Raw genomic sequence first — 13,808 nt, 5'->3', positions numbered from 1 at the left:
TATATGAAATTAATTCTTTTTTTCCCAAGAATTAAAGATCATTAAAATCGATGCAAAATGAAAATAATGTATTTATAGTTTAAATCGACAAATAATTACATAAAAAAATGCCAAAAGCCATTTTAGCATTTTTTACATATAAAATAAATACATCAATTAATTACATCAATAAATTTATTGATGTAATTAATTACATCAATAAAAGCATAACCCACATGACAGTACATCCAACCGAAATGGGCACACAACGGCACTGGTGTAGACATTCCCTACATCAAGAGATTTTGTACTAACAAATCAAAACACAATGCATCTCTCACTTTACTTGGGGTACTATTTATTATTATTATTATTATTATGTTACACCTCCAGGGAGTCCAAAGACTCATCGAGGGAGAGTGTGCCAACAGCATCGAATGATTGAACACCTTCCAACTATTAACCATACTCAAACTTACTTAACTTTTTGTGTGAGCTATTAGTAGCAGAGGCTCTACCAATCGACCAACCTTTGCTTACATGAGAAAATTATTATGCGGAAATGTTAAGTGTGCATTGGACTGACATAGATGTTATGTCTATCAAATGCCATGTTCTCACAGCAGTTTTTGTTTGTGAAAATTCTAAAGAAGCAGAAACTTCCCATGTGTGATAAAAGGAATCCTTAATTTGTATAGATGAAAAGTGGCAAGGAATAATGTATGTCAGATGGTAATGAACAGGACTGGTGTTGGGAGACCTTACAGAAAAAAAAAATATTCCAAATGAAGAAGTATCTTGGGAATATTATAAAAAAGTCATGAAAGCTTACACTTTAAATGCCCAGGTCAGAACAAACAGGGAATACATTGCTGCTAGCCAAAATTTACTGTGCAATAGATTTTGTAAAGTAAATGTTGTCCAGTTTGGAAATTAGTTTGGCGGTGTGCTGGCAGTGAATAATTATGACACTAGTTAATGTTAGAGAAAGTGATTGCTGTTTTCTAATTGATAATCTTGAAATATATTTATGATCCGATAGCTACAAATGTTTAGTGTCTTAGCAACTTGTCAGGAAACAAGATTAGAAGAAGAAATGAATAGCTAACAATGAATGTAAACATCTGTGATAAACTTAAGTTGATTTTGGTATTGTGTTTTTCACTTTCACAGGTATAGATACACAGTCATATTATCTGGAATATAGGTTTTGTCTCTAGAATGAGATCTTTCTGCTTTTAGGTGAATCCCACCCAGACAAGGTGTAGACCTATCATACATTAGTAATGTGGATGGGCTAAGGGTTAGATAATTTGAAGGCCTTTTATCTCGAGCCAAAAATGGAACTTTTAAGCTGCTTTATGCCTGCAAATAAGTAGGGAATTGGTTTTCCATTGAGTGATGAATTCATATACCACCTAAACACCATGCCTATAGTAGGATTCAAATCCTTGACCTATTGGCTGGAGAGCAAAAAAATACTATCCATGTAGCCAATGAGGCTAGAGCAGCTTGCTATGAGTGTCAAATTGTTGCCCACATAACCAGATTATGCATAAGGAATATTGTGGAATTTGTTTGTATTAATAGATTATATCAGATTAGTATAATCTGCCACAAGATTTATTTTAATTATGTCACAGTGATGGTTACACAAATCCAGTGTTAGTTTCTAGGACTTTTATACTGCATCAGTTGATGGGCATTATTGCCTCAAGAATGTAAATATAACTATCAATATAAGAATATAAACAGAGAAGGCAAGGTAAAATGGTTAATATGTAGGATGTCAAAGTGAATCAGGAATTAAGTGAAGGCATCAATAGTGGTTATAATAAAACTTTCAACATCAACAGTGGCAGCTATTGATGTAATTTGTCAAATATATGCAGTCAGAGTCACAAGAGGATTATTTGCAAATGGTTTAAGAGAATTATGGATATATTAAGTTAATGGATGTGAAATGGCAGACCACTAATTAGGTGTACAAGTAAGTGAAAAAGTCAATTTAGTATAAATCACTGATGAATCTATACAGATTCAGTAGTGATTCAGATAGATACTGTTGACTCGTTATAATAAACGTGTAAAAATTGAATATATATATACAGGGTGTTCGGGATAAATTTGACATATTTATAATTAATTATATTTTTCCGTAAGTTACATGTATTAACACACACTTCTCTTCATTTAAAAGTTTGGACCCTTCTTCATTCATATACAAGATGTCAGAAAGGATGGATAGCTGGAACCCACCTGAATCATGGAAGAGAATAACTTGTATCATGATGATTCATGCCCGCCATCAAAATAAGGATATTACGACTGCTGCCCAATGCTCCCTGAATACAGTAAAAACAATCAGGCATGAACTAGAGACTTGCAATGGTGACTACGAGGATGTAGCAAGAAGAAAGATCCCTAGCAGACGATCTGATTGCGTTCGTACAGCAGAATTCCTCGCAAATCTGCAGGAACAGGTGTTGAAGAACCCTGGCATTGGAATTCGGGCTTTGTTCGTGGAGTTGCTAACTGTAGTCAAGCCCTGGATAACAAGGGTAGCCAATGGTAGGTCGTATGTATGGCAGCAGGATTCGGCCCCTTGCCACACCTCTGGGAAAAGTCAAAAATGGTTGTCTGAAAATTTCTACGACTTCACCAGTCCAAATGTTTGGCCTCCAAACTCCCCAGACCTTAACCCCATGGTTTATTTTGTATGGAGCGCAGTTGAAAAAGACACCAATCGCACTTCCAGTAATACAAAAGCCCAGTTAATGGATAAAATTAAAACAGTTTTTGCGGCCCTTCCCAGGGAGACTGTAGCATCAGCTTGTTCGAGGTTCCGAAGCAGAATTGAAGCTGTGATCGATGCTAATGGTGGTTATTTTGAGTAAATCTTGTTGATAGTATTGTAATTAACTCTGCCTGTAATGTTTTTTTGTCAATTCATTAAATTTAATAGATACAAAGAAGATTTTCTTTTTCCTTACGAAACTGTCAAATTTATCCCGAACACCCTGTATATATATACTTATAAGCTCTGTATTACTTAACCTTGGTATTTCTAAGCCTGGTTCCCACTGATGAAACCTAAATAAAGGTCGAAACCGGTCTGGGTAGTGGCCTCTTGCCTTTAACGCATAGCATCATACATCTCCTCAAAGAGATGGGCTTTGCATTAAGGGTAAATATTAAGAATAGTGATCAGAGCTTATTCCAACTTTACCAACAAGTTGCCTTGGACTTGTACTACTTTACGGGTCACTTAGACTTGCATTACGTGCAGGGACAAACTTGACTTATTTGTCTGTTTGCTTACTTGGGAAATGGAGTAAAAACCAGGTTTAAAATAGTCTGGTATCTTTAACATATATATATATATTTAAATAGTGAATAGCTTGCCATAGTAAATTTTCTTATAGCATTATGCATATGAGGTTTTGGTTGAGAGTTTTTGCTAATGTGTTGTAATGAGTGAGTTTGTTATAATTCCATTTACTATAGTGGATCAACTGTACAATGAAAGAATCACTAAATTAACTGCAGTGAGAAAAACCAGCCACCCAAACACTTCAAACACACCAAACTAACTTCTCATCAGCTTCCTTCATTCCATCCACCTCTATTCTTTGGAACAATATTCCCCATACTATTTTTCAAACTGAGTACAACTTCCCACTCTTTAAGGAACATATCAACAGACTACATTTTTCTCCTTAATCACTTGTCAACACATGGCACTGTAGTGTTATAGGTGTTTTGACCTTTCATGTGAGGGGTCAACATAAAAAAAAAAAGAAGGCTGTCTTGGTTCCAAGTAGTATCAGCTATATGAAGTGATATAGCTTCATATAGCTGATACAGTAAATGGTTTTGCCCTTGATAATGTCATTATCAAGGGTAAAACCATTTACTTAAATCAAATGCAAACAAACAAAGTCAGAGATAAAACTAAGGCACTCAGAAGGGCATCAAGGTTCATGTAACTCACTATATTAATCTTTTAAAGGCCTAAGAAATGCAAAAGAATGACAGACAACTCTCAGACCTGGAAATTATGGATTACAGTGTTCAAAGATGTTACACTGACTAGGAAAATTATTTTGGAAAGAAATGACAAGATTAGAGACTGGCATGATTCATTTCAAGAGGGGATAACTGGGCTGATTCCTGTTATATAGTGTTAAGGAATAAGTACAATATAATTTAAGTGGCACTAAGATAGAAGTGGAAGGAGATTTCAAGATGTTGAGTAAGAGCTGATTAAAGAGAAGAGCAAATCTCTACATTTTACCAGTTTGTTGTCAGGTTTTTGATATGGCTAAATGAGAAGAAAAAAAAAACACTTTCTTTGCCAATACAATCTAAGTACTGAGAGAAGGAAAATAAAATTTTTAATTCACTTTCCAGAGTATTAACAACTCCTTTAAAAAGTTATTCCTGAAACTTTGCTATAAATATAGGATGTCTAAGCTAGCCTGCTAATAATTTAGATCCATCCCTCAAGAATGCATTGGGAAATCGGTTTAACTACCCAACTGGCTGCAGTGGATGAAATATATCAACCATCTTGCACTGCATTCATGTTATGTGCCAATTGTATTTCAATTTCAATGGTATGCTTCATATTCATTTTTCAGTTGATGGCTACACACATTATGGATGGTAAGGAGATTTAAATGTGAAGCCAAACCATCAAAGATATGAGTATGTATATATGCATTCAAACATCTGCAGCCATGAAACTACACATGAATATTTTTTTATTACTCGGCCACAAGTGCTGGCTGATATGCATTTTACTTTATTTTTAGTTCTAAATTCTACCATAAATATTACTGGCATGCATTAGAGAGCAATTACTGATATGAAACTGAACATATCTTAAACTAGAAATAGAATATCAGATGATGAATGTTTATTGCAAATTAGTGTATGAAATGCCAATTTTTAAAATAAATTGTCAGAAATGTAAAACCCAACATGAACTGAAATATGAATTTTTTTTGTATTGCGAGTAGTTACTATGTAGTAAAACCTGACATCCTTTAACAATTTTTTTTTAATAATTCAATTTCCCCCTCCCCATAGTTTTCTTTGACTAGGGTCACCTCTTTCCCTCCAGTTTTGGATATGGTAGCTGTAACTCTGTCCCAATCACTTTTTTGAATGTCATCTCCCCAAAGATTATCATTAATTTTTATAATTTTTCTTAAAATAACATTAAGTTTTAAAAATACTCTATGTGACATGTGAAAGATGCAGAAGAATAAAGACAAGTCAACAATATTTATACAGAAACATATTGCAAAGTTAGAGAAGAGGTATGTCATATAATTCAACAGTATTTTGCAAAGGGCTTTAATATCTAATATGAAAAAAAAAGTTATGATTAACATATATCATAACAAATTATATAGAAAATAAGCTACTTAACCTTATTTTGTAACAATAAGTACCAGTATAAAAAAACCAATAATTTAAAAATCAATTGGCATAAACGGGATTTTGCTTTTTATTCTATAAATCTAGCAGAATCTAGGATATCACATATCCTTAACAATTTATCATATCAATAACAGTACTTAAAGTATAGCTAAATACTGTCTCAGAAAATGAAACACACCAAAGTTACACAAATTATTTTAATAACTGTAGAAATACAGTAAATGAATAAACTATTAAAAATCAGTGGTGTGTAATAAGTTATATGGAGACAGCTTTTTGCCATAGTAAACATAATTATAGCAAATTCACCCCCTAAAATAAACTGGGCAGCTGTTCTTTCGATTTCAATATGTTTGATATAATCAGAGTTAACTGCACTTCTAAAGATTATCAGTAAAAATATACAAAAGTAAACAATGTGACAGTAAACCTGTCATTAGTAAATCTAGTGCTGATTATGTTCAGATGATAAAATTATTATCAAATTGTAATCCAGAAATGTATTTTTATTATCTTGGGTTAAAACAACCTATAACAAGTTTAGATATTTATAAAGGGACTTGAAGTTCATTTTTGTAGAAAATACCTCCATCATTAATATGTGAATCTACATAAAAAAGAAATGAAAATCACAACTATTTAACAACAAAATAAGCAATCAATTATCAGAATGGCTAATTCTGAATTCAAGAAGTGTGTATTACTTACTAAGTAATTCATTGGTTATGAGATGAATGGTAGAATAGGTTGTAAAAGAGTTATAAATCAGTGAGTGTGTGTTGGAGGTGAGACCTGAAATATCAGAAACGAGAGAGACATGGGCCAGTGGAAGTTTTCCATTCTTTATGTTAATCTTACCCAGGAGAGGAAAGGCTGGACCCAAATACCACATTTAGTACAACGTCGTATGCTAAGGATTAAATATAATCTAAGAATATCATGCTGGAGTCAAACATGAACCTTTTGCAAACAACTTCAAAACCTCCACATAAGCAGGAGAGTGATCTCACACCAGGTGATTAAAATATCAAGTCAATGGGATTCAAATCCACAGCCTGTTGGTTAGAGAGCAGACATACTACTCATTCAACTATGCCAGCACTCATTGGGAATAGCTCCACAAAGACAATTTTATTCAGTGGTTATGCTTTTCTGTAATCTTTGTTTTCTTTAACACATTCCTGTTGTGAACTAAAAGTATGGGATAAGTTCTATGAAACCTTGCATTCCTTTAAAATATAAATACTTGTGTATTTTACTAAGTTTAATTTTTAAAGCCTTTTCTATAAAAGAAAATGAGTACATGTACACACACCTGCAGAAATATACTGTATGTGTAGGGAGGGCCTTCCTTTTATATATATATATATATATATATATATATAAACCACATGCCAGAACACTTTCTAGTATCATACGCATGGGATATTATTGTAGTATAATATCCCATGTATTTAAGTTAAACATAAATGTATATTTGACATGACATTTTTTATATAAAATTAAATGATTTCATTTAACACCCCAACCAGCCACGACATCTATAGACGTTCAGCAAAATCTGGATACAATTCTGTAACATCTATTGAATAACATGGATAAGGAGTGCAATTTGGTCTCACTATTTCATCCACCATGGCCAGTAGAGAGGTTAATGAGAATGACAATGACATGTCATATTTAAAATGACAGCTTGCTATCAATATCACATTATTACGAACTAGCCATATTTGAGTAATACTTTCCTGGAATGATATAACTATCAACATAAATTACATTATGTCGAGTACATAAAAACTTGCTTACTGCACTGAATATAATCTAACCAAACAATCTAAAATTATTCTAATTTAACTGAGTGCAAATTATATTAATTAAAAAGAACAACTAATATCCCAGAAGATTAAGAATGTAAAATAACAATATGGTAGCAAGCAACATTACATATACATGCAGTCTTCCATTAATAAATAAATTTCATTTGTATAAACCGTGTCAAATCAAACTGTTTTTATTTGCAAGCTGTTTGACATGTTAAATATTGAGAGGTATAAAAAAAAAAAAAAGTGGCTGGTGCTACAATTCAATATGAACCACATGACATGAAACAAATTTCATGCCCATATTGGCCCTTCTGCAGTTCTAAAAGTAGTCTGCATATTACTGTAATTTATAAAAGATATCATTTGTATTAAACAAAACAGTGAACAGCAATATTAAGAGGTTTTTGTATAGCTCTTAGTCTAATTTTATAAGAACAACTTTTTGTTATTTTCAACAGGATGAATTAGCACCTCATGAAAAGTTTGTAAGCAGTGTAAACTCATCAAAAGCACAAAAATTATGCTATTACTCTCACTTTATGTGTGCTTTTTCATACAGAAATAATGAATGCTTCCGAAATAACTGTCTCTTTCAAAAATATACTCTGAAAACTTACTATTTTATGTCTACATAATATAACGTTACATAACACACAATCTTGTGCTTTTTTTTTTTTGTCCCCCAGTTCCAAATAAAGTATTTATATACTATAATTTGCTGCAAAAGGGCTAAATCAGTCCTGTCCAAATCCCAATATGTCAGTTATGCAATTAATACAAAAGATTTTATAACTGTAGCCCACTTTTTGATCAGCTAATCCATTCTTAAAAATAAGAAGTATATTGCTAAAATAAAAATACATGTATCCATGGACTCATTGTCTAATTATTTTTTGCACATCAACTCACATACAATTAGTGGTACACTATAAAAAAAAAACGCCTAGTAAGGTATTTTTAGAATCACTTTCTCCCACTCCCAGCATATTTGAATATCAGAGTGTTAAGCAGAAAAATATCTGTTGAATGAACTCTGTTAGAGCATTCACTTCTACACATTTCAACACCTGATACATGTTTTGTCATGATAAACACAATAGCTTGTGCTGTTTCTTTAAGAATGTCAAGAAAATATCAAGTTTTTTTTAAAAAAGGAGAGTCTGAGAATTATGTGGAACTAATCCACAAATACCCATATTAATTATATATTATTTAGGAAGTTTTCTAAAAGATGATTCTTAAGTTTTAATCCTTAAGACAAGAAAAGCCTGGAAAAGAATATATGTTACACTTCAATATTTAGAACACTGGCTACATGAGAAATACAGTGAAAAAATGTACATTATCTATTTGCATACACTACAATGCTCTATACATTTGCATACTCTGGACAATATATGTCATAACAAAAGATCCACACACGCAAACACACAAATATATATATATGTATAAGTAGAAAATAATTTGCATGAATTTCTATAAAAATAAAATAAAACAATCTTTTACCCATATAATACTGAGTGTAACAATATATTTACAACAAAAATATCATGAAAAAAGAAAATTATAATATTGTACAAAATAGTCATAATATGTTTGTTCAATACTGATGGAATGGCACAAATGTAATGAATGTTTAAATTAATAAAACAATGAGAAGGAACATATATGACTAGGTGTTAAAGAGATTACTCCTATCCTCAATCTGCTGCATACAGCATGGTGCCTGTGAGAAATACTGCACACACACACACAACATGTAAATGGAATGTGTTATGGTTGCATGTGTGTGTGTGTGAGTGTGTCTGTACTGTGCATGCGTTGTGTAGTAAAACAAAAATACTACTGAGTGAAACAACTTGTGCTCTGCTTCTCCAGTTGGCTATTGCAAGGCATACTTGCGCAGATCTGCACAGAGTGGCGGAGACGTCAGATGAGCATTTTTGTGAGCCTGTTAGCAGAAATACCTTCAGTAAGACTTCATTCTCCTGACTGGTCTGGCAACGTGTGTTCAAAAACACACAATGCTTGATGGACAAACTCGTACTGTTCAGCAGTCTGGACCATTCCACCTCTGAAGGATGGTCAGAGAAAAATAAAACATAACAAAACTGCATGTTAAGCATAATATCTGTTTTAAATAAAACTAATTTTTTACTGAAGCAAGATAGTTTCATTTTATCACATAGAAATTAAATAACATAACTATTTTGTCTTGAGAACAGTTACAAAATCAGAATAAAAATAATTGAATGTCATTCATATGTAGCTAAAACTAGAGTAGCAAGAATAGCTGATCTTCACAATGCAACGGCAGAAAGGGAAAAATATGGAGGGTGTGTAAATCAAGGTTAAGCTAAAGGTAAACTACAGATGTTAATTACTGCATCAAATCTGGAAAAATATTCTCTGAAGATGGAAAAAAAGGTTTTCAGCCAAAATTATTTAATTCCTGATGTTTACCATTTAATGGAAGAAATTTTGTCAATATTTGAATCACAAAGGCATCTCCATAGCAAATATAAGGAAATGCATATAGGCATGAAGGACAATAAATGAAGTAGTGAATTTAATACAATACAAACCATCAGAAATTTCATTAGTTTATGTTTTGAGTTGAACCTTGCCATTCCCATGTGAGAATGACTAACTCACTGTCAGCTGCAAAAACGTTCTACAAAGTTCTTCACACCTTAGATGTGATCTGAACCCAGGCTTTTCCAATCAAAGGACAGGATCATTACAATATAAACTACAGAGGATCTAAAGCTACAGTCCTAACTGGCAGACTATGAGCATAGCAATAAAACTTGATTTTGGGCTGATGGGTTTAATATAGGGTTCTCATTCGTCCTGTTTTTTATAAAAATGTCCCGAGTTAATTCCAAAAGTCCCGCTTTTTTAAGTATCCTTCAGGAAAAAATGGATAAATGGATTTTATCTCATTTTTAGTACCAATTTCTATTACAATGTTGATAATAATAAACTTTATTTATTATTTATAATAATAATCATTAGTATTATAAATAATATAACTAACTAATAATAACTAATAGTAACTAATGGCGATGTTCTTTTTTTCACATGCTTCTGTAATAACAGTAGCCTATTTGATCAATACTTTGCGTGTTATAATTTTTATTGTTTTCTACCCCTATAATGCTGAAACGTAAGTGTGGTATTAATGATTATATTAGAAGAGAATTTCCTTTCATTAAAGGTGTAGATGAAAATGTGGAATGTACTTTATGTAACTGTAAATTTTGCATTTCACATGGTGGTCGGTCAGACGTAGTCAACCATGTGAAAACGAAAAAATATAAATTTGCTGTTCAAAGTAAGGCTTCCAACTGCAGTATAAGTAATCTTTTAATTGTGAAAACCAAGAGTGAAACGGAAAAAGAGTTATCACTAGCAGTGCAGGAAGCAACCTTTGCGTATCACACAGCAGTGCATAACCACAGCAAAAACTCCATGGACTGCACAACAACCATCATGAAAAAAAGTTTTCAACGATAAATTCAGGTGTTCGCAAACAAAGTGCAAGGCAATAATAACCAATGTTATTGTGCCATTAGTGACAAAGCAGACTGAGAAAGAGCTAAAAGAAGTTCATTTTATATCAGTACTAATCGATTCATCAAACCACTTTGACATGAAATAAGTGCCTCTGGTCATTAGATACTATCATCCAGAAAAAGGTGTGAAGGTGAATGTGTTGGAGTTCGTTAATTTAGGTGGCGAAACTTCAGAACTTTTATTTTCTTATGTGTTGGAAGTTAGATCTCCTGAAAAAGGTTATTGCTATATTAGCAGATAATACAAATACAAACTTTGGAGGAAAGAATAATCTGTACTTCAAATTGCAAGAAAACACTGTGAATAATTTAATTGGAATTGGTTGCCCTGCACATGTGATACATAATGCTGTGCAGACTGCTTCAGATTGCTTACCTATCAATCTTCAATTAATGATTAACATGATTTACCAACATTTCCACATATATTGTGTACGAGTTGAGGAACTTAACAATCCAGAGGGTTATTGACAAGTTTCCTTCATTGAAGTCATATTTTTTTTCTATTGACAAATGTCCTATCAGTCTCAAAAATTTCTTTGAAAATCCACTTTCAATTACACTCCAACATTTCCTTGCCAGTCAGTTAAAATCCTTTTATGATACCATTAAATGTATTGAAAGACAAGATATAACAGTAATTGAAGTGAAGGATGAAACAAACAAACTGGTGGAAAGATTAAATTGTAAGAAGGCAGAAAAGTTTCTTACAACTACTGTGAGAAAACAGTTGCAAGAACTAGAAAAAGAAGGGCACATAATAGTTGAAAAGTTTGAAAGGTATGCAGTCGATTTCTACATGCACCTGTCTTGAATATATTCAAGAGTGGTGTAGACTATTTCTCGCACCTCTTTAGTCTATGGATTGGATTAATTTGAAGGGAAAGGATCCTGTGACTTGGAAGAACATACAAGAAAGCTACATATTCATGAAGACAATGTCAACAAGTTTTACTGTGAATGAAGAGAACTTATTTGATGAATTTGTATGTGTGAAAAAAAAAATTGTGAAAGCAAATTTGGAGTGTGGAGTGAACAGAAGGATCAAAGTGTCAGTGATAAATGGTGTGAAATGTTTGCTCATTTTACAAAGTGGGGTATAAATTCTGGGAGTATTAAATGCCTAGTTAGTTTTTGTTTAGAACTGCCAGGAACTAATGCAGCTGTCGAACGTGTTTTTTCATTAATAAATGCATTCTGGACAGATGGAAAAAACCGACTTAAAATTGAGACAGTGAAAGATTTAATCATTGTAAAGACATATTTTAAGAATTCCTCTTGTGCTGAGTTCTATCATCACATATCAAAAGAAAAAAAAATCTTGAACAGGTAAATATTTTTCTAATTAAATATGTTTGTGATTAATAATCCTTTTTTAAAAGTAGATTTAATGTTAATGTATGTTTATAGCAGTATTTAATTTAAAGTGCAAAATATATAATAGTTTTATTTTTGGTTTTCTTAATTTTTAACATGTTCCATTTTTTTTACAAAATGTCCCGGGTTTTTTTACGTAAAAATTTCAAAATGTCCCAGATTTTAGTAAACATTATGGGAACCCTATTTTAATAGTCTCTTAGATTTCTGGTAGATGATTTCATTAAATAATAAAAACAAACATTTAACAATAATTAAATAAAATTAATTCTTATTATGTTGTACTATCATGTTCATTTCTGATTAACCAAAGACATCCCCTGTTTTTGTCAATAGATACCAAATAATAAGTATGAGGATGTTCTAGTCAAGCAATAATGATCAAAGAAAACTGGCCTTTTCAAGAAATCAAGTCATAGTTATAGCATTCAACACCAAACTTCAAAATGGGGAAATGGAAAAATTAAACTCATTTATGCCTATGATCCCACATAAGTTCTCCTAAAGAAGAAATTTTTGAATTTTCCATTACAGCAAGCAGCTGACTTAAAGAAAATGGAAAATGTAGTCCTTCTTGGAGATCTAAACAGTATGTAGGAAATGAATCCCATTAGGCATAAACATTTACAAATTTGGAGAAAAAGACAAATCTAATAATAATGGTAAATACAGTCTGGACTTCTGTTTAGGATATGGACTAGTCATTACTAACGCCATGCTCCAACAAAAAGATGTGCACAAATTCACAAGGAGAGAAGACACAAGAAATAAGAAAGCCTTTGCAATATTTAGGGTTAAGTGCTGGTTTACATTCATAATAAAATTTAATGGAATAACTGTACAAAGAAAAATTAAAACAGTAGATTTAATCATTTCAATATTTTGTCTCTGTTACAGAGATATCTTCATTTGATAACACTCACATAGAAAACAAAAAATGGAAGAAATTAAATTAGACTATATAAAGACTAAAGTAATATGAGGGGGCACTCTCTATGCTGTTGGCAAGCCTTAGTTGTTGGGAGGGAGGCCAGAATTAGTTTCCAAATCTTGGGAAGTTTAACACAACCATTAAGATTGTTTTCTAAGTCTGCTACTCATTCTAAAAAGTCTTTCAAGTTTGTATTTACTGTGATGGAGAATAATAGTTTTCTCCCATCTGATACTGTACAAAGCATCCAAGGCATGATCTGCTAGACCTGACTGAAGATCTACAAATTATTTGTCCCTTCCACCTTCTCAACATAAAGACTATAGTAATGCTATTACTATTCCCTTATATAAATAAGGGAATAGCAATAGAAAAAATAGCTAGAACTTTAAAAAAGAAATGTAAACTCTGCACTGCTTTCAAGCTTCATTTGAAGCTGGCTTCCTATCTCTGCTCTCCTAAGAATCCAAGTGTTTACAAGGTTCCTTGTTCTTGCAACTTATCATATTATGGTCAGACTGGGAGATCTGCTAACATCTGCCTGGATACACACAAAAAATGCATCTACCACCACAACTATGGTCATCAGGTCTAGCTGACCATGCCTAGGATATTTTATACAGTATCAGATGGAAGAAAACTATTATATTCCTTCACAGTAAATACAAA

At 32.3% G+C, this 13,808-nt stretch overlaps 1 protein-coding gene across 1 annotated transcript in view; it reads right to left on the bottom strand.

Moving 5' to 3' along the window:
* Positions 1-8,870: 8,870 nt before the first annotated feature.
* The window catches only part of LOC150105981 (tyrosine-protein phosphatase non-receptor type 5-like), a 207,589-nt gene continuing 202,651 nt past the window's right edge, over positions 8,871-13,808 (bottom strand). The window contains exon 12 of the mRNA XM_090393737.1: positions 8,871-9,327. Within this exon, the coding sequence (XP_090249863.1) occupies positions 9,234-9,327 (94 nt within the window). The 3' untranslated portion in view covers positions 8,871-9,233. The remainder of the gene's footprint in view (positions 9,328-13,808) is intronic.

Source organism: Typopeltis vanoorti, chromosome 6 (genome assembly GCF_054136105.1).
Source record: "Typopeltis vanoorti isolate ZY-2024b chromosome 6, IOZ_Tvanoo_1.0, whole genome shotgun sequence".
In the NCBI taxonomy this organism is placed as follows: Eukaryota; Metazoa; Arthropoda; class Arachnida; order Uropygi; family Thelyphonidae; genus Typopeltis; species Typopeltis vanoorti.
Note: the sequence above shows the minus strand (reverse complement) of the source record. Positions and strands in the feature narration are given on the sequence as shown.